General features: G+C 40.4%; 1 protein-coding gene across 2 annotated transcripts in view; it reads left to right on the top strand.

Annotated features, from left to right (window-relative positions):
• ric8b (RIC8 guanine nucleotide exchange factor B) overlaps positions 1 to 21,061 on the top strand; it is a 49,776-nt gene that overhangs the window by 6,382 nt on the left and 22,333 nt on the right. Inside the window, exons 1-4 of one of the 2 annotated variants that reach the window (XM_020532702.2) lie at positions 338 to 513; positions 8,238 to 8,285; positions 14,142 to 14,750; positions 17,775 to 17,869. In XM_020532702.2, the coding sequence (XP_020388291.2) occupies positions 424 to 513; positions 8,238 to 8,285; positions 14,142 to 14,750; positions 17,775 to 17,869 (842 nt within the window). In that variant the 5' untranslated portion in view covers positions 338 to 423. Of the gene's footprint in view, positions 1 to 337; positions 514 to 8,237; positions 8,286 to 14,141; positions 14,751 to 17,774; positions 17,870 to 21,061 lie in introns of those variants that run through there. The other variant, XM_048607604.1, reaches the window with a different exon arrangement.

The raw sequence follows: 21,061 nt of genomic DNA, 5'->3' as shown, positions 1-21,061 counted from the left end.
ACCCCCACCCCGATCCAATCCCCACCCAAACACCAGCACATACCCAATCCCCACCCAAACTCCAGCACACCCCCGATCCAAACCCCATTACGCTCCCCACCCAACCATCATTTCACTCGCCCTTTCCCACACTCTCCTTCTCTATACCCCACCAATCTGGTTGCCGGGGTGACGGGTGCGGGGGGCGCTTGCCGGGGTCATGGGTGCGGGTCGGTTGCCGGGGTGACGGGTGCGGGGGGTGGGGGTGGGGGCGGGCCGGTTGCCGGGATGACGGGTACGGGTGGGGGTCGGTTGCCGGGGTGACGGGTGTGCGGGGGAGTGTCGGTTGCCGGGGTGAAGGGTCAGTTTGGGCGGAGCTCCTTATCTCTTGGGGCTCGGTGATTAGACACTTATCCAGGCCCAGGCTCCATTCCGGCGTCAACGATGGATCCCGCTTCCGCAGCGGCTCTGGCAGCGCTGGAGAGCGGCAACAAGGAGGAGGTAGAGTGGGTACTGCAGGGATATAACCGGCAGGTGAGTGACACCGGGCTGGCGGCAATGATTGAGGCGATGACAATACCCGGGACTTTCCCCCCCTCATTTAATTCGGGCACATCCATATCTCCCCTCCCCCAAAATCATATTTCTGCCCCCTCTCCCAGGAACATTAACCTAATCCCACCACCCCATTCTGGGAAAACCCACACTCCTCCCCCCCACCCCCACCGATTTCAACCCGGGAACATCTCCCCTACCCTCGCGAACAACATCTGTTCTCACCCCTAGGAGTGTCTCTCTCCTACCTGGGAACATCCCTTCTCCCACCCTCCCCCACCATCCTCAGGCACACCAACTCCAATCTTTAGGAACATTAGCCCTCCCGACCCAGTCCTGAAGAAGATGAATCCTCCACCCCTACCCCCCATGATCCCCCCCGCCCCGTCCTACAAGCACAACTATAAGAAACGGGAACAGGAGTGGGCCTTTTGGCCTCTACCCTGCTCTGTCATTCAATAGGATCATGCCTGTTCTGACATTCTTCATGTTCACTTTCGTGTGTTTCCCGGCAAACCTCGAATCTCCTACAGATCAAGAATTTGTCTCATCACCCCATCCCTGAGACTCCTTGCCTCACATACTTTACATACCCTCACAAGAAGAAATGTCCTCTCTGCATCTGTCTCATCAGGCTCTCTCAGGATCTGATATGTTTCAATAAGATCACCCTTCATTCTTCTAAATTCTGATGAATTGTAGAAATTTTCAATGCCGAAGTACTACATACAGCCCAGAGGGGCTGTTTTGGATAAACCCAAACCACAAGTGAATATCATTATTTTAAGGGCTAGTAGATTCCCAGTTGTATACCATGTGACAGTTAGCATCATCGAGCAAAGTAAACAATCTCCTGCATATCACAGCAGTATAACTTTATTGTCCAGAATTTGCTGCGAATAATGCGTTACCAATACCTGTCCTTATTGTTAATGTGCAACATGATTGTTAACTTGGGACAAGGGTGATATACCTGATGAATTGCAAATCAGCACAAATGCCTTCCTGGCTTTAATCTCACTGAGATTTTCATGAGTTTACTATATTTGCACATTAATTGCTCAATAAACTGGGAAGTGAACGTTACATTTAGTAAATACAGGTATTTCACCTATAATGCGATAGAACATAGAACATTACAGCGCAGTATAGGCCCTTCGGCCCTCGATGTTGCGCTGACCTGTGAAACCAATCTGAAGCCCATCTAACCTAAACTATTCCATTATCATCCATATGTTTATCCAATGACCATTTAAATGCCCTTAAAGTTGGCGAGTCTACTACTTTTGCAGGCAGGGCATTCCACGCCCTTACTACTCTCCGAGCAAAGAACCTACCTCTGACATCTGTCCTATATCTATCACCCCTCAATTTAAAGCTATGTCCCCTCGTGCTAGCCATCACCATCCGAGGAAAAAAGCTCCCACTGTCCACCCTATCTAATCCTCTGATCATCTTGTATGTCTCTATCAAGTCACCTCTTAACCTTCTTCTCTCTATCGAAAACAGCCTCAAGTCCCTCAGCCTTTCCTCATAAGACCTTCCCTCCATACCAGGCAACATCCTGGTAAATCTCCTCTGCACCCTTTCCAATGCTTCCACATCCTTCCTATAATGCGGTGACCAGAACTGTACGCAATACTCCAAGTGCGGCTGCACCAGAGTTTTGTACAAGTGCAACATGACCTCATGGCTCCGAAACTCAATCCCTCTACCAATAAAACCTAACACACCGTACGCCTTCTTAACAACCCTATCAACCTGGGTGGCAACTTTCAGGAATCTATTCACATGGACACCGAGGTCTCTCTGCTCATCCACACTACCAAGAATCTTACCATTAGCCCAGTACTCTGTATTCCTGTTACTCCTTCCAAAGTGAATCACCTCACACTTTTCCGCATTAAACTCCATTTGCCACCTCTCAGCCCAGCTCTGCAGCTTATCTATGTCCCTCTGTAACCTGCAACATCCTTCCGCACAGCCACAACTCCACCGACTTTGGTGTCATCCGCAAATTTACTAACCCATCCTTCTATGCCCTCATCCAGGTCATTTATAACAATGACAAACAGCAGTGGCCCCAAAACAGAACTGAACTCTAGGATGAACATTTCCCATCAACCACCACCCTCTGTCTTCTTACAGCTAGCCAATTTCTGATCCAAACCGCTAAATCATCCTCAATCCCATGCCTCCGTATTTTCTGCAATAGCCTACCATGGGGAACCTTATCAGACGCTTTACTGAAATCCATATACACCACATCAACCGCTTTACCCTCATCCACCTTCTCAAAGAACTCCAATATGGTTTGTGAGGCATGACCTACCCTTCACAAAACTGTGTTGACTATCCCTAATCAAATTATTCCTTTCTAGACCTTTATAAATCCTATCTCTTATAATCCTTTTCAACACTTTACCCACAACTGAAGGCTCACTGGTCTATAATTACCAGGGTTGTCTCTACTCCCCGTCTTGAACAAGGGGACAACATTTGCATACTTGTGTGGCCTCGCGCTATAGAAAATCGCATTATAGGGGAATCACTATACGGTACAGTAGAAAGTTCGTGTTATCCAAACAGCATCCACTATTCATCCGTCGTGTTACAGCCAATTCGTGTTAATGAAACATGCGTTATGACAGAAATATCTGTAATAGTGTCAATACCCTTTTCAACGTCATAATTTTTAATTACGGCCACGTTATTTCTCTCACCTAAAATAAATACTTAAAATTGTGATACTTCATTCCATCAGGTAGTACATCACATTAAAATTTTACTTATCATGTTTCATTTTAATCTCTTTAAGTTCTTCATTTTTTTTCAATCTTTATTTCTTTTTCTGTCTGAGTCTCAAATTCATTTTAATTCCCTCTCCATTATTTCTCTGTGAAGTCTTTAAATCTCATTGTTTAAACAGATATAATGCTGGTCCCTGCTGGTTCACAGGTCCCTGATGCCCCATTGCCTTCAGCTCATGCTTCCAACAATTTGATGGGCCTTGTTTTAGCTGGAGAATGCCTTAACAAGTCTGATTAATTTGACATTCTGTGACATATCCATTCCAGTAAAATCCGGTGTTTGTGAATTTGTGCACAATTTGAATTTGTTTGAAAAGATTAGCACTTCCAAAATGGAGAATTTTTGCTGGTGTGTACGCATCAAACATGCGAAAGCAATGTAAGGGGAGGGATAGCAAAAACATATCCGTAGCATGTGTACACGAGAAATAGATAATTGTAATAACTTCTTATCAACTCTTTAAAGTTGTTCTATAAACTATCAATTTTAAAAAAAAATGAATTTGTAGAACAGCTTTTAATGATGTAAATCATTGAAAGGTACCTCATTGAAGTGAGAATGGACTGATTGTAGTGCTGGTTTTAAAAAATAGGAGATGGGTAAGGAGATGGTGAGTTTGAGTGAGTAGCCACATTAGCTGAATACTTTGCCACCCATGGGGGAAGGAGATGTAGAGGTGGATGTATAACATAGGCGAGGTCCTGTGGTTAAGTGGATGAGCATGGATGGAAGTTCAGTGTGTTACATAGAGTGAAGGATGTGTCGGTGATATGGTGGGATGAAGTTTGAAAGAGCTTTGTAAAGAATGGTAAGGATTTGAGTTTGATGCACTGAGATGGTGAGGGTGAATTGGATTTTAGAAGATGGTGATTATAAGACCATAAGGTGCAGAAGTAAGTCATTTGGCTGTCCCCATGTCTGCATGGGTTTCCTCTGGGTGCTTTGTTTTCCTCCCACAGTCCAAAGATGTGCAAGTTAGGTAGTTTGGCCATGCTAAATTGCACGTAGTGTCCAGGGATGTGTAGGCTAGATGGATTAGCAATGGGAAATGCAGAATTACAGAGGTAGGTGGGATGCTCTTCAGAGGGTTGGTGTGAATTCAATGGGCCAAATGGCCTGCTTTCACACTGTAGGGATTCTATGATTCTACTGCCAGTCTCTCTTTCGTTAGGTAAGGGAACAACACTTCAGAATATTTTTCTTTTTATTATTCATTCATGGGATGTGGACATCCCTGGCCAGGCCAGTATTTATTCTCCATCCTAATTGCCCACAGGAGTGTTGAGAGTCAACTACATTGCTGTGGATCTGGAGTCACATGTAGGCCAGACTGGGTAAGGCTAACAGATTTGGTTCCCGAAAGGATGTTAGTGAACCATTAGTTTTTCCTGGCAATTGGCAACAGTTTCATGGTCATCATTTAGACTCTTAATCCCATATTTTTATTGAATTCAAATTCCACCATCTGTCATGGTGAGATTTGAATCTGGGTGCCCAGAACATTACCTGGGTCTAAGGATTAACAGCCTAGCAATAATATCACTAGGATACTGCCTCTTCTTATTTTCTTTATTGTGGGTAAGGTATAACCAGTGATTTATATAGTTTTAGCAAAAGCACCCTATTTTCTCACCATTTCCTTTTAAATTCAAAGCAACATTCCACATACCTCTCATATTATCTGCTGCACTTGTGCCTAAATGAAAAAACTGCCATGCAAGGACCTCCAAATCGCAGCCCCCCTCACCCCATTCCATCTGTCAAATTTTGCCCACTCACTTATCCTGTCTGTATCTCTCTGTAGATTGTGTCATTCTCACCACTTGTCTTCCTACCAATTTTTGTGTCATCTGTAATAGTACATTCACTTCCCTCATCCAGCTCTATTAAATAATTATGGCACCAGCACTGATCCCTGTGGCACTCCACTAGCTACATGTTGCCATCCTGAGAATGCCCCCCTCCCCACCTTTTATCCTAATTCCGTCTTCCATTAGTCATCCAATCCTCTATCCATGCAAATATACTATCCTTAACACCATGGGCATCTTCATTAAGTATGTGTGGTACCTTATCAAACACCTTTTTAGAAATCCATGTAAATTACTCCTACTGGTCACCCTTTATTTATCCTGTTGTAGCTTCCCCAAAGAATTCTAATAAATTTGCCAGGCATGCATTCTCCTTTCATGAAGCTATGCTGACTGTTTTTGATTATATTATGTATTTCTAAATTGCTATTGCTCCTTTATAATAAACTCATAACATCTTCACAATGACCAATGCTAAGCTAACTGACCTATAGTTATCTGTTTTTTTTTGTCTCCTCCCCTCTTGAATAAAGGTGTTACATTGGTAGTTTCCCAGTCCTCTGGTACTTTTCCAGAATGTAATGACTTTTGAAAGATTACTGCCCAATATCTGTGTAGAAACTTCCTTCAAAATCCTAAAATGCATCCTATCAGGTCCAGGGGACATATCGGCCTTTAGCCCCATTAGTTTCCCTAGCTGTTTTTTTTTTCCTCTAATGGTAATTTTTAAATTTACTTCCTTGCCTTTTTGCCCCTTGATTATTTAGTATTTTTGGAGTGCTGTCAGTGTCATCTATTGTGAAGACTGATGCAAAGTATTTATTTAACTCTTCTGCCATTTCCTGGTTTCCCCTTATTATTTCCCCAATGGAATATCTCCAGTAGAATATTTTTATTGCCTTTCATGGGATGTGGGTGTCAGCATTTATTGCCCATCCCTAATTGCCCTTGAAAAGATGTTGGTGAGCTGCCTTCTTGAACCACTACAGTGCATGTGGTGTAAGTAGACCCATAGTGCTGTTAGAGAAGGAGTTCCAAAATTTTGATCCAGTGACTCAAGGGGCAACAATGTAATTCCACATCAGGACGGAGAGGAACTTAGGAACGTAGGACCAGGAGTAGGTCATTCGGCTCCTTGAGCCGCCTCTGCCATTCAATGAAATCACGGCTGATCTATGGCCTAACTCCCATATACCTGCCTTTGGCCCATACCCCTAAATATGTTTGAAAAACAACAATTTATCTTATTTAAAATTAACAACTCATCCTGCATCCACTGTCATTTGGGGAAAAGAATTCCAAACTGCTACCATTCTTTGTGTATTGAAAGGTCTAACATCTCTCCTGAATGGTCTGGCCTGCATTCTCAGACTATGACCCCTAGGTCTAGATTCCCCAACCAGTGGCAATAGTTTATCTATCCTACCTTTTCCTGTTAATATCTTGAATACTTCAGTCAGATCACCCCTTGTCCTTTGAGATTCTAGAGAAATTAGGCCTAATTTGTGTAATCTTTTCACATAACATTGTCCAGCTATCATTCTGGCAAACTTGCAGATGATACTGTTCCCACATGTGTTTTGTTCTTGTCCTTCTGGATGATAGATGTTGAAGGAGTCTTGGTGGTTTGCTGCAATGCTTCTTATACAGATAGTTCTCCTATAACATATTATTTGCGTTCTTACGTGACCTTGTGCTATAGAAAATTGCCATAGAAAATTGCGTTATAGGGAAATAGCCATATCTATACAGCAGAAAGTTCGCATTATCCAAACAGAGTCCACTATTCATCATAAAAAACTGAAAGAATTGCAGATGCTGTAAATCAGGAACAAAAACAAAGTTGCTGGAAAAAGCTCAGCAGGTCTGGCAGCATCTGTGAAGGAAAAAGGAAGGCTCATCAGAGCCGAAATGTTAACTCAGTTTTTTTTTCCTTCACAGATGCTGCCAGACCTGCTGAGCTTTTCCAGCAACTTTGTTTTTATGCACTATTCATTAATCGCGTTATAGCTAATTTGTGTTAACGAAATTGCATTATAGCAGAACTACCTGTAGATGGTTCACACTGCTGCCACTTGGTGGTGGCAGAAATTATTATTGGAAGGGGTGCTAGTTAAGCATTATGATTTGTCCTAGATAATATTGAGGGTTTTTCAGCAGTTTGGAATTTCACTCATCCAACAGTATTCCATCACATTGCTGATTTGTGCCTTATAGAGATGGTGGACAGGCTCGAAGTAGTCATTAAGTGAGTGAGTCTTTGGTCTAGGACACTATCCTGAGGAATTCAACTCTTGTAGTGCTGTGGTTGTGTCTCTACCTCGGAGCCAGAAGACCTGAGTTCAAGTCTCACCTACTCCAGAAGTGTGCAAAAACATCTCTGCACAGGTTGATTTGAAAATATCTACCCTGAGGAACTCCTGCAGTCAAAGTCTGAGACAGATAATTGATCTCCACTGTCACAACTATTTTCTTCTGTGATTGGTCTAAGATGTCTTAGGTTCATCTCTTTCAACCAAGACATTAGCGAGATCAGGAGCTGAGCATCAGTGAGCAGGTTATTGCTTTATGCCACTTGGTAATACTGTTGACAACATCTTGCTCACTTTTTGATGATTGAGAGCAGGCTGATGGGTTGGCAATTGACTGGCTTGGATTTATCCTGCATTTTGTAAATTAATAACCTTCATGCATCAATCTGTCTGCTCACTTCCAAGATTCTACAGGTAATTGTACAAAAAAACAGTGCTTTTTGTCATACGTATTTTGCTGTTTTCTTCAGATGGTGCTGCTTGGGAAATAACTGGAGGACTTTCTATACTCCGGTCTTCTCAATGATTCATAAGGCATGGGCTTAATCTTAATTTAAGGTTATATACCAAGAAAGATGAAAGCTTGCAGGGAAGTGAAGGAGTACCCGATTTTAACAGAATCGGAGAGCAATTTAACTAGAGAAACATTAAGAAACTGAGATTTGTTTTTTCTTTAAGAACTGTCCATTTGGATTATGAAGCATTGTATAGTAATTTATATTTCTATATGCTGTATACTGCAATCCTTTTTTGTGTTCTTATTTTACAGAACAGTCGAACTTTCACATTTGATCAAAGTGAGGAAGAAGAGAGAAAGGTAGGAAAATGACAATACGGTATTTTATTGATAAAAGCAAAGGTACTTAACTGTAATTACACTACTGAGCTGTGCTGTCCTGGCATTCTCAAACACCAGTATGAAGTATAATCTGAGGATTTGGAAATATTTAAAATGTGAATGTCTTTGGCCATTAAATGTTTATATAATTTGTTTAAATTTTGGATAATTTTAACTGAAAATTGAAATTGTTTTGTGTTGCCCAGTGCTGGTGCTGCTGAGTTCTGAAGCATGCCTTCAAAGTGAAGATAAAACTGCTGGAATTTGAAAGAATCCCTGACCTACCTTAGCAGACTAAGCAGCCCTTGCATTTTGTTTGGAACCGATTGCTTGAGATCAGTGCTGCAGGAGCCTAAAAGCAATGTAGCATTAAGCCATCTTACAAAGTACTGCAAATTTGGCCTTCGCTCAAGCCTTAGGGTGGCCCCTACAGGTTGAAATGAGGCAGGACTGTCCTTTTTTTTTCAGAGCTTCATAAGTTATTTTTAAACAGCTGTATTTTAACAATAAAGATATTTGCAAATTGCTTTTAATGTACTGAAAAGCACTCTAAAGCTACTCAATTTGTAGTTTACAGCATCAATGAAACTAGAATGGAAAAATTTGTATTCGCATCTTTGTAAGGTCCTAAAACACTCAGTAGCCAATGAATGAGTTCTTGTACCTTTTAAAAAAAAATGAATAACTGACTAGGTTAATCTGATTTTTTTTTTTAGTTTGATTATGGCTTGAAGGAAGAATATTGATCAAACGCCAGAGAATAGCCTGGTTTCCAATAGTGCCATCGAATATTTTACATTCATCCACATACAATGCCATATATAATGATAGGTGCTAGAAATATTACAATAATCTTTTAACTTCAGCATTAACCAGAAAGATGGAGCAGGTCCTCGTGATGTTGAATGCTGAGATAAGCAATGCGATAGGTGCATTTAAAGTTTTTCTGACTAAAAAAGGATTAATTGAATAAACTGAACAGACTGTGAGGATGAAACTGCTAGTCTGATTGCGTTGCATCCACAGTTTTAAAAAAAATCTAGGGAAGAGGTAGCAGAAACATTACAATTAAATCTGTTGGTAGATAAATATGTTGTGCCAGGGAACTGTTTAACAGCTAATATAATCCTTATATTTAAGAAATGGAAAAACATATCCAGGGATTTATCGACAACTCATCTTAACATTAATGATATTAAAACAATGGATTTCCAATTAAAGAAGAGAATAGAAGAACATCTGGAAATAAGAACTATAATAATGAATAGTCAGCATCGATTTGAAGAGAGAGGTTTTACTTGAAAACTTTACTAAAATTTGAGGAGGCAACAGTGAGAATAGATAGTGGTAATTCACTGGATATATTTTAACTGGATTTTGATAGATGCTTCTTTATGGACTAACTAATAAGGTCAGAGAACGTGGAATAAGGGGACCAGTTTTAGAATGGATTGCTGGATTGCTGGATTGCTTTGGAACTGCAAGTATTGAATGAGAATAAAGCCGACTTCCATTCAGAATAGTAGAAGATCTGAAGTGGCATTTCACAAGGATCAGTGCTGGGATCACTGCTGTTTGCAATTTTACGTTAATGATTTGGACTTTGGAATCACAAACACAATTTCTAAATCAGTTAATATTGAGGAAAGTTGTGACATATTGCAGAAGGAGATAATAAGAATGCAGAAAGGCACATCATTGACAAATTAAGTTCAACGTAGATAAATGTGAAGTTGGACTTTTTGATAGGAAGAATAGGGAAGTTGCTTATTAATTCGGAAGTTGCTTATTAATCCAGAAGTTGCAAGTGTAGGTGAAGTAAATGATGTAGGGGGTCTTCAAGTACAACTACATCAATTGCAAGAAGTTGCACCACAGGTTCATGTAAAGACTGTATCTTTTTAATTTTCTGTATTTTTTTTATGGACCAAAATGGGAAAAGTACTGTTTTAAATGCCAAGGATTATTGAAAGATTGCTGCACCTTTTTAAAGCAAGTAACCTCATACTTATTGTAAGTACTATTTATACAGCCACTTGTTCAAGCACTAGTGGAAGCCTAATTTGCAGACTTGCTGGAGTCAAGGGTTGTGTGCGAATGGAACTGTGGATGGCAACAAAAAGCTGATTGGTCTGTGGACTACTCACCAGTTATCAGCCTTCTACCTACTAACAACTGTGTGTTAGCATCCAAGGTAGCTTAACAGCTTTGGGTGTGAATGTTTTGGCAGAAACAATCATACCTCTGGAGGAGAAGAAGCTGTTTTTGCTCTGTCATTTTAAAAACAAAAAAATCTCAAGTTTGAAGATAACCAGTTTATTTCCTGTTTCCAGTGATGTAAACTGTGACTTTTAATTGATAAATCAAAGACCTTTATAAATGTGAACCTGTCACCCTGTGCCTTGTGCAAATAAGTAAAAGTATCCGGAGAAGTAAGATCACAAAGCAGCATTTTTGTGTGTGTGTGTGTGTTATAAGAGGTCAGAGCTTTAACTAGTACAGTTTTGTATAATTCATAATTGTTTACCTGTGGCAAGAGTCTAGTTATTTCTTACAAATAATAATTCTTGTTAAGTATAGAAACCTGGTTTGTGCTTTCTGTTGACCTGGGTAAAGAAGTCAGAAGAATTAGGGAAATCCGTGCACTTTTTAAAAATCTTGAACTAAGGATTTAGAGTAGATTTGTAGTTCGAGTTATGGATGTTGTGGTTTAAAGAATAGAGCTAGACCCCATATATACTCCGTTGCGAAGGAAAACCGGAAGTGAGGTAATCCAGCTCAACAGACACCAGAGTTTAAATAACAGATGGGAAAACACAACAGCACTTCATCGGAGACTGCACTGATGATGTTACCCAGCAGGGTAATGAAACGTCTGTGGAACAACGAACCAGCTCGGCGAGCCAACCTACCATAAAAGCCTTTAACTTTTGTGATAACTCTAGAAATAGTGGAACTTTGTTTCTAGCATGCTATTCCTGTGAGGGATAACATTAGCAAGGCCAGAAAAAAAAGGCAGCCAAAACCCATTCGACTTTAACTACTATAGCAATAGAATTGAAAAGTATAATTTCAATTATACTGAACCTGTATTGAATCTTCACTAGACCACATTTAGGCTACTTTGTAGAATTCTCGTTGTCATATTAAACAAAGGATATGGAGACTTTTGGACAGAGCCAGAATCGTACCAGAAATAAGTGGGCATATATCAGGAAAGGATTAACACGTTAAGTGCCTACTCTTAGAAGAAGAAGGCAGATGTGAAGACATGATAGAAGTGTTTAAAATGGTAAGATTTTGATGGAATGGGTACAGAAAGAATGTTTCCTGTTGTGGGGAAGCACATAAATGGAGGACATGATGAAGAATAAGTCACTAAAAATTTGAAAGAAACGTCTTTATTCAGAGCAGTGAGCATGTGGAACTCTCTGCCTTGGCGAGTGATTAAAGTGAATAATGTCAATACGTTTAAGAAGAATTTAGTCATGCGTTTGAAGGAGAACGGAATATGAATTTATGACGATAGATTCAAGTGTGGAACAATGAGAGGAGGCTTGAGTGGAGTATACACACTTGTACTAACTGGTTGAACTGAATGGCCCGTTTCTGTCATGCGCACTTCAGGCTTAACTATGATGGCAGGGACAGAAAAAAAAAAAATCTGATCTGATCAGAAAAGTCTTCACCCAGACAGATGGAAAGGATTCTGGGTATAAATCCCTGGTATCACCTTAAACTGTTAGATGCTGTGACGTTCTGTAGAGTTGGATGTTTTCTAGGGCCCTTTCATGAAAGTTAAGCCAAGATTTCATTCCTCTCCTGTTTTTACCATGTAACCACCTGGAAACAAAAGTTTTCTTCTGGTCTTTCTGGCTTTTCTGTTCAGTAAGCACAATGATATTTAGGTGTCAATATCTTTTCTCCTTCTTTTGAACCAAGTGCCTGGTACTGATTTTTGGATCTTCTCTCTTTTGGTATTTGTATTTTCTGTCTTTCACTTTTGCAAAAACAACTGAAGTTGGGAGGGAAAGATGTTGCTTAAATATCTCAAGGTTTGAAGGACATTAGGCAAAAGAAATTCACTGCTGAATTATAAAGGAAATTAAAAGGATACAACTTACATACAAGTGTTTTCTACTCCTGGCACCAGATTAAAATGCATACTTTGAGTAGTATTATGTATATATGGTACTTGGAATGGCTGAGTGTATATGTGTGTGTAAATATCTATATTTTCTATATTAAGAGCCCTATCTTCTCAATGAAACACTGACAATGAGGGTTAATCTGGCTGAGCTCAAACACTCCAGGTGGTTCTGACTGCTGTGGGTTAGTAAGAGAAGTGTAGGCAGCAGAAAAGCCCCCAAACTTGTTGCTAGGAGACTTGACTAGATACTTTTAGCCATTTGTGTTATTTATAGATTTAGAAAAAAAAATGTCTGCCAGTGGCTGTGAACATGCAAGGCTTGTAAAAATGCAAACTTCATTCAATGTGATTCTAAAGTCCCTTTTATCTTATTTCAACTCTTTGTACTTTCTTTTGTTTCCTTGTTGCACACCAGTGGCTTAGAGGATGTTTAGCTAGGCAAAGTTATGCTGCAGCGAAAAGACAAGCTAACAGTGTAGTGGATCTCCTTGGGGCCCCTGAGCTGGCTGGCAGGGAAGAATCCTTTGTCTCTGCTCTAGATTTACGGTGACCTCTAGGCACCCTGTTATTTTGGCGTAGTTTGAGCTGCTTTATAAGTCAAATGAGAAGGTGATCAGTGACCATACCATTTCTGATTCCCTGTGCAATCTTGGACATTTGGTTTGGCTGCTGCTTTCAAAGATTAGCAACATAGATAACAATGGGAATTCAAATCCAAGTCATGAACCATGAACCATAACACCTATATGGTCATTCCAAATTCCTCCATCCTCTTCCCTATATCATTTAAAAGTTCTAAAGCTAGGATTTCGGCATGCAAGTTTATTTGTAGTTAAATGGGCAATATTAGTATTTGTATGAAAACAATGAGAAATAGTGGTGACTAAGCAATATCTGGTAATGTATAGGTTTTTTTATAAATAAACAAAACAAAAATAATAAAAAGGATTGTGGATGCTGGAAGTCTAAAACAACAAAAGCTGAACCTGTTGGAGAAACTCAGCAGGTCTGACAGCATCTGAGGAGAGAAAAACAGACTGGATTCAGCAATAACTCTGTCCATTTTATTCAAAATGAGAGAAAACCATGTCGATTCCTGGAAAGGAAGCATAGATTTTCATTACTTAAAATTTTCAGTAAAACAGACAGAGCTGAAGGCACCTGACAACCTTGATGGGGTTGGAGAGGAGTCCTCCGTTGAGGAATAAGGAAGACATTTCTGAAGCACTGGTGTGGAAAGTGACATTGTCAACAGAGGAGCTGGAAAATGGGATGGAGTTGTTAGAGGAAGCTGGAACTATAATCAAGGTAGCAGTGTCAATGAGCTTAGAGTGGTATTAAATGAACTATTTACAAAAAAATGCATATTTTTAGAATAGAAGTCATAAGTTTAGAAAATTAGATGTAAATCATAAGTTATAATGCAAACAAATGATTTAAAATTGATACCAGAAGTTAACTAACTTCATAATGCTTTAATGAAGTATTTACAGTGAAAAATCGAACCATTCAGCCGAACAAATGCCTGTACACAGCTTACTTTATAATACCTTATAAAAATGTCAATTATTTCCCTAACTGTTTCATTGATCAATACTGTTGTGGTCTTTTCAGTTAGTAGTTCTGAAATGCCATGTTTCACCGTTGCAGATGATTTCTAACTGTCTGTTGTTTTATGTTGACAGAAAATGTGTGATGAAATATTGAAAGCACTGCAGAAGGACCTGGGACCATCTTGCCAAGCCACCTGTTTAGAAACAATCCGCATTCTCTCCAGGGACAAGAAAGTTTTGGCCCCTTTGACAACCAGACCAGCAATGCTGGCCCTAATGAGGTTGGCTGGATTGGAGTATGCACAAAGCTCGAAACAAGAGATACCCAACTTTAATGTTATAATTGAGGCTTTAAAATGCCTGTGCAATATTGTATTCAATAGTGAGAAGGCACAGCAACTTAGTGTGGACTTCAAGCTTGTCAGTGGAGCCTGTGAGCGCTTAAAGACACACAGAGACAAAAATCTGCCTCATGAAATTAAGTTCTTTGACTTGCGCCTTCTTTTCCTGTTGTCAGCATTGCGAATGGATGCCAGGGCTCAACTAAAAGAAGAACAAGGGCTACTGTTGCTTACTGATATCCTAGAGAGCACACTGGATGTCAAGTGGTCAGATAAATATGTGGTGGCCACAGACTGCAGGGGACCTCCCTTGTCTAATGAGCAGGCGGATATATCCATGGAGGTGCTGAAAGCTCTCTTTAATGTCACTTATGACTGCAACCAGCAGCAAATTGATGAAGTAAGTTTCCCATGTTCATCTCATGCTTCATAACTTTTTGGGCAGATGTTTGAGAGATGATATTGTGTTGCCACATGATATATTTTGCTGAATTGAGCTACAAAAAAACAATAGTAGTCCCACTGTAGAAGCAAATTACTCGATGCTGGAATCTGTGCTGAAAACAATTGCTAGAGATCACAACGGATCAGACAACATCCATGGATCGGTGGAACCTAACGTTTCAACTCTACATAACACTTCATCAGAGCTGACAATGAAGTGTGGAGGGGGCAACGCTTGTGCTATAGTTGGGGTAGAGGGGTTGGAATGTAGAGTGCTGTGGGAGAAGGGATGTTGATGGTTTAGACTTTCAAATTGTGAACCACTCCCACTTCTTGCCTTTCGTTTAAGCTTTACTTGTTACATTCTCTGTTACCATGTCTTCTCTCCCCAATGGAACATGTATGTTCTTTCAAGTCTGGCTCTACCATTCACATGTTCCGATCAGTTAATCTGAACTACCAACATCTTTTCTCCCCCAGCACTCTACACTCCAACACCCCCCACTAACAATAGCATAAATGCTGCCCCCTCCACACTTCATGTCAGCTCCGATAAAACGTCATCTAGAGTCAAAACGTTAGCTTGCTCTCTCTCCATGGATGCTGCCTGACCCGCTGTGATCTCCAGCATTTCTTGTTTTCAGTAGTAGTAGTAGTAGTCCCAATGTTGGAGGTGAGGGGGTATAATGCATTGTAATGTAATATTGCATCAACTCTGTAGGTCAGAAGAATGATTAATAGCTGCATAGTTAAAAGCTTTCGCTCATCGACCTATCTTTAAATATACAGGCACAATGTTAATGATATAAGGGAATGTGGTCTATCAAACACAAGAATGCCAAATTTCAAGCAATCACAATAATCTAAACTGCAGGAGAGTAGGGTGCTGATTGGTTGTCAAGTTTCATGATTGGTGAAGGTGCTGCCATGGAGAAGGCAGTATTGCTATTTTGAAGGTGCACCCTTAAACCGAGGCTTCTCTCACTTTTTTGAAGTGGTTGCATAAGTCAATAAGCGCAATCCAATTAGCCCAATGAGTTTGTCCAATGTCTTGCTTTTATCTCCTTGATGTTGGCTGCTCTCACATGACAGAGAGAGAGAGAGAGAGAGATTAGTGGTGGTTTAACCTCACCACACCTCAGATGAGAGGTGGGATCTGCAAGTATTGAATCCACACTACTGGCATCACTCTGCATTGCAAATCAGCTGTTCGGCTAACCAATCCCCTCTCCTTCATCAACGCTGTCAATCACTTCATTGTTCATGGGGCAGTCAGGTTTTCCTCAAAAATAGTGACATCTCGGAAATAACTGGATATAAAGCACAATTGTGACAAAGTACCATAAACATGCAAATCCATTCTTTCGACTCAGAAATACTTTCAGAATATTTCGAGCTGTTTCAGCATTTTGCCATGTCACCTCAATTCTGTTGCAGCACTAGACAGACAGATTAGTGTATTTGACACCTGATCCGAGTAGACTAACTGGGATGGCTGAGAGCACGGGGCTAACAGACCAAAGATAATGTTTTTCTAAAATTCTTAAGCTGTTTTATGATAACATTTATGTTTACTCATCTATAAAGAACATATGTGTAAGGAATAGGGTAGGTACAGGCTCCTCCTCCCTGCTCCACCATTTATTAAAACCTCAACATAAACCCCATATCCCTAATTTCCTTGGAGTCCAAAAACCTACTGATCCTACTCAATGACTGGGCATCCAGAGTTCTCGGAGGTAGAGAATTCTAGACATTTAAATGAAGAAATTCTTCCTCTCATTACTAAATTGCTAACTCTTCATCCTGTGACTGTGCTCCCTGGTTTCAAACTCACCAGGCAGGGAAACCACCTCTCAGTGTCTACCCTATCATGCCATCTTTAAATAAGATCATCTCTCATTCTCCTAAACCCAATATAGGCACATTCTACTCACCCTCTCATCCCAGGAATTAGTTTAGTGAACCTTTCTTAGTTAAGTATATCTTATACTTGTAAGAACCGGAGCTGTACAAAATATATCAAATCCTTGCACAGCTGGAGTAAGACTTCCTTACTTTTGTTCTCCATCCTCCTCACTCCAAAACCTACCATTTTGCTGTTTCTTGTTGCACGTGCATGCTAACTTTATATGCCCTTTGTGTAGGGGGACGTAAATTTCTCTGAAAGCCGACATTTGGTAGTTCTTCAATACTTAAATAGTCTGTTTTTCTGTTTTTGCCAAAATGAATAATCTCACACTTACCAATGTGGTGCTCCCTTCTGTCGGATTCCATTCTCTCTCACTCACTTAACCCATTTATATCTCTTTGCAGACTCTATCTTCCTTAAAACTTACTTTCTCACTTAGTTTTGTGTCAGAAGGGGAATATTTTGATTTAAAACTGCTTCACCACTTCTCTTTATTTGCGTTCCTATACTGTTGAACAAATTTACAATCACAGTTACAGAAAAAGTAACCTTCAAAACCTATAAAAATTCAGTGTGACTTAAAACTGTTTTCTAGCACAAACAATTAATTCCATTAGGTCCTGAATCAATGATACAGCGAAGGAGGACATTCCAACCCTAGTCTTTCTACTTTACTATACAAGGAGCTGGCTGATCATGTTTGCCTGGTGTGTGACTGTAATTCCACACTGATACCATGAGTCCTAACTCTTCTGAAATGATCTAACAAGCCACTAGCTGTAACAAACTGGCGTGACTATGACAACTAGGGATGGGCAATAAATGCTCCCTGCACCAATGATACACACATCCTAAGAATGGACAATTAAAAGAGAAAGATAGCAATTATGTACAGGTTTGGGAGTGAAAAATTTGAGTAAGGTTGAAAGTAAAATTTGAGCTTAAAATTCTGTTGTAGTCTCCTTTGTGACTTGCACTGGCTATAGAACAAGAAATGCTTTGCCGTGTGCCAGAATTTTATTATCTGGTGAAAACTTTATTTCAGTACCACTAATTTCTTTTGGGCAGGATCGCGCCCATCAGAACAGGCACCTTGCTGCTATTCTCTGTCACTGTTTGTTGCTGAAGACTCAGTCTGAAGACAAAACTGAAGAATTTCACAGGTAAGTGCATTGTTTATAACAACAGCCTCTCTTTCCCCTCACAACCTCATCACCAACTATGAGCATGAGTGAAAGCAAGAAGGAAACAGGTTTTTGTCTGAGTGTCAGTCACCCTAAAATGTCAGCAGAATAGCTTACAATTTGTTGCGTCTACAGTGACCACAACTGTCAGCATTTAGAGAGAATCATAAAATAATTTATTTTGCCCGAGATTTTGTGAGGTGAATGTGGGCCCTGAGTAAGATCTTTGTATCCTTGCTAGCCACTGGAGAGATCCCAGAGGTCTGGTGAGTAGCTAATTTTGTTCCTCTGTTCAAGAATGGAAATGGGGATAATCCAGGAAATTATAAACCAGCGAGTCTCACGTCAGTGGTTGGGAAACTATTGGAGTAAATTCTTAGGGATAGGATTTACGCGCATCTGGAAAAGCATGGCCTAATTAAGGACAGTCAGCATGGCTTTGTGTGAGGCCGGTTATGTCTTAGTAACTGTTTGAATTTTTCAAGGAGGTGATGAGGGTGATCGATGAGAGTTGAGCAGTAGATGTTGCCTACGTGGATTTTAGTAAGGCATTCAACAAGGTCCACCATGGTAGACTCATCCAGAAGCTTAAAATGCATGGGATCCATGGTGACTTGGCCACTCTGATTCAGAATTGGCTTGCCTTTTGAATACAGAGGGTAGTAGGGGAAGGATGTTTTTTCAGACTGGAGGTCCATGACTAGCGTTGTTCTGCAGGGATCTGTACTGGGACCTTTGCTGTTTGTGATATATATAAATAACTTGAATGAAAATTTAGACGGGTGGGTTAGTAAGTTTGTAGATGACACAAAGATTGGTGGAGTTGTGGATTGTGTAGAAGGTGTCAAAGGATACAGCGGGATATAAATCAGTTACAGATATGAGTGGAAAAATGACAGATGGAGTTTAATCAGCATTAGGATGAGGTGCTGTGCTTTGGAAGATCGAATGTTAAGGAAAAGTATACAGTTGATGGCAGGACCCTGAACAGTGTTGATGTAGAGAGGGATCTTGGGGTTCAAGTCCATAGCTCCCTGACAGTGGCCACACAAGTAGATAGGGTAGTAAAGAAGGCATGTGGCATGCTTGCCTTTATTGGTTGGAGAATTGAGTACAAGAGTCAGGTTGTCGTACTGCAGCTTTCTAAGTCTTTGGTTAGGCCACGCTTAAGAGTATTGCATTCAATTATGGTCACTACATTACAGGAAGGATGCGGAGGATTTGGAGAGGGTGCAGAAGAGGTTTACCAGGATGTTGCATGGATGAGAGGGTATGAGCTATAACGAGACGCTAGTAAAACTTGGGTTGTTTTCTCTGAAGTGGCAGAGGCTGAGAGGAGACTTGAAAGAAGTCTGTAAAATTACGAGATGCATAGACGGGGTTGATGGTCAAATCTTTTTACCAGAGTTGAAATGTCTAATACTAGGAAATATCCATTTGAGGTGAGGGAGGAAAGTTCAAAGGAGATGTGAGGTGCAAGTTCTTTACACAGAGAGGGGTAGGAATCTGGAACACACTGCCGATTGTAGTGGTGGAGGCAGATGCAATAGGGGTGTTTAAGGTACTTTTAGATAAGCAGATGAATATGCAAGGAATGGAGGGATATGGACCAAGGGCAAGCAGAAGAATTAGTTTAATTTGGCGTCATGTTCGGCACAACAACATGGGCTGAAGGTCCCGTTCCTGTGCTGTACTGTTCTATGCTGTATGTAATAAGATTTCTTTTAAACTTGTTTCAGTTTGTGGATGAAATTAGCAGTGCCTCATTTACTGTCTACTTTCTGCGACAACTGCTTTAGAACTCTTTAAAAGGGCTAACCATGTTGTGTGCACAGTCTCCTCCTCAAGGTACTCTTTGCTGAGGCACATTGGTATTTGTCAACCAGTTGGGTTTTTCTGACCGTCTTGCAGCATCTTTGAGTGATTATCAGTTAAAGTGTTCAGTGACTTGTGTTTGTTGAGAGATGCAAAGAAAGCTGTCTATTCATTGAAGGTTTTAAAATCTACATGCAGAAGGCTATAATTTCCTAATTCCTGTCTTGCTAACAAAATCAAGATAGTCACAAGATTCTTCAACACTAAAGAACCACTGTCTTGATGCCACTGTGGACTGTGCAGGGTTTACAAGTTCACATCTATGCACCACAGCAGCAATCCTATGGCCAAAACACGGTGGCCATAGGATCGCTGCTGTGGTGCATAGATGTGAACTTGTTTCTCGTATGCTGGGGCATGACCGGAAAAGGGAAGAGCAAGACAGAGTAGGGGAGGCACTTCATTCAAGTATGTAATGGAAGTATGCAAGGCAAAAATTCATTGCATTGCAGTGATTTGGAGTTTTTGGCAGGACACCTGAAATGTTGCAAAGTCATTTTTTAATTTACAAAAATATGGCATGCATATTGCTGTAAAAAAATGGCACAGGCATTCATTTGCTTGAAACTGAATAGCCGTGGTTTATGGTCTAGAATGCTCGTTATAAAAGTAAAAAAGCTTACAATTAAATAAGCACACCTTGTGTAGCATATTTGACAATGCAGTGATTTGGAGAATGGACCAGCGATTGTGAAGTAAAATTCCATCAAGGCAAACTCTGTAAACTAGGTGACTTGTAGATCAGGAAAATAAATAACGGTTCTTGTAGAAATTAATTGTTTCACTTATGCCTTTCTAATTTGAGGAGCCCATCACCCTTACTGATTCTGCCTTGTGTTTTACTCAGCAGCTCATGAGGCTCCATCAGTGAAAAAGGAGCAGTGGAAGGCAGCCCGTCACCCCTAGGGATGGGCAGTAAATAATATCTCTGCCATGTCTAATATGATAATTGAAACTGCTCATTTTACAAGCACTCTTGGCATTCTAGCATACACTGAGAATGCTGAATGAGAAACCCTATTGCCTGCCATTTTCCCCAAAACAGAAGACATCTGTGGACTTCTTTTTAAAATTGACATCTAAAAGGTGAGGGCAATAAATTGAGGATTGGCCCATCCAAAGCGGTAGAAAAATATGTTTTAATATCTGATCAGTCTGTTCACATTGTAATATGCTATAAGCATCCGGTACAGTTCAGACTTCATCTTTGCGTGTCAAAATACAGCTCCCCTTGGTATCAGCCTCAAAGTCGCTGGAGGTCCGAATGAAATGTAGAATGTATGATATTTACCTTAC

The sequence above is a fragment of the Rhincodon typus genome, chromosome 18, assembly GCF_021869965.1.
Source record: "Rhincodon typus isolate 14 chromosome 18, sRhiTyp1.1, whole genome shotgun sequence".
NCBI lineage: Eukaryota > Metazoa > Chordata > Chondrichthyes > Orectolobiformes > Rhincodontidae > Rhincodon > Rhincodon typus.
Note: the sequence above shows the minus strand (reverse complement) of the source record. Positions and strands in the feature narration are given on the sequence as shown.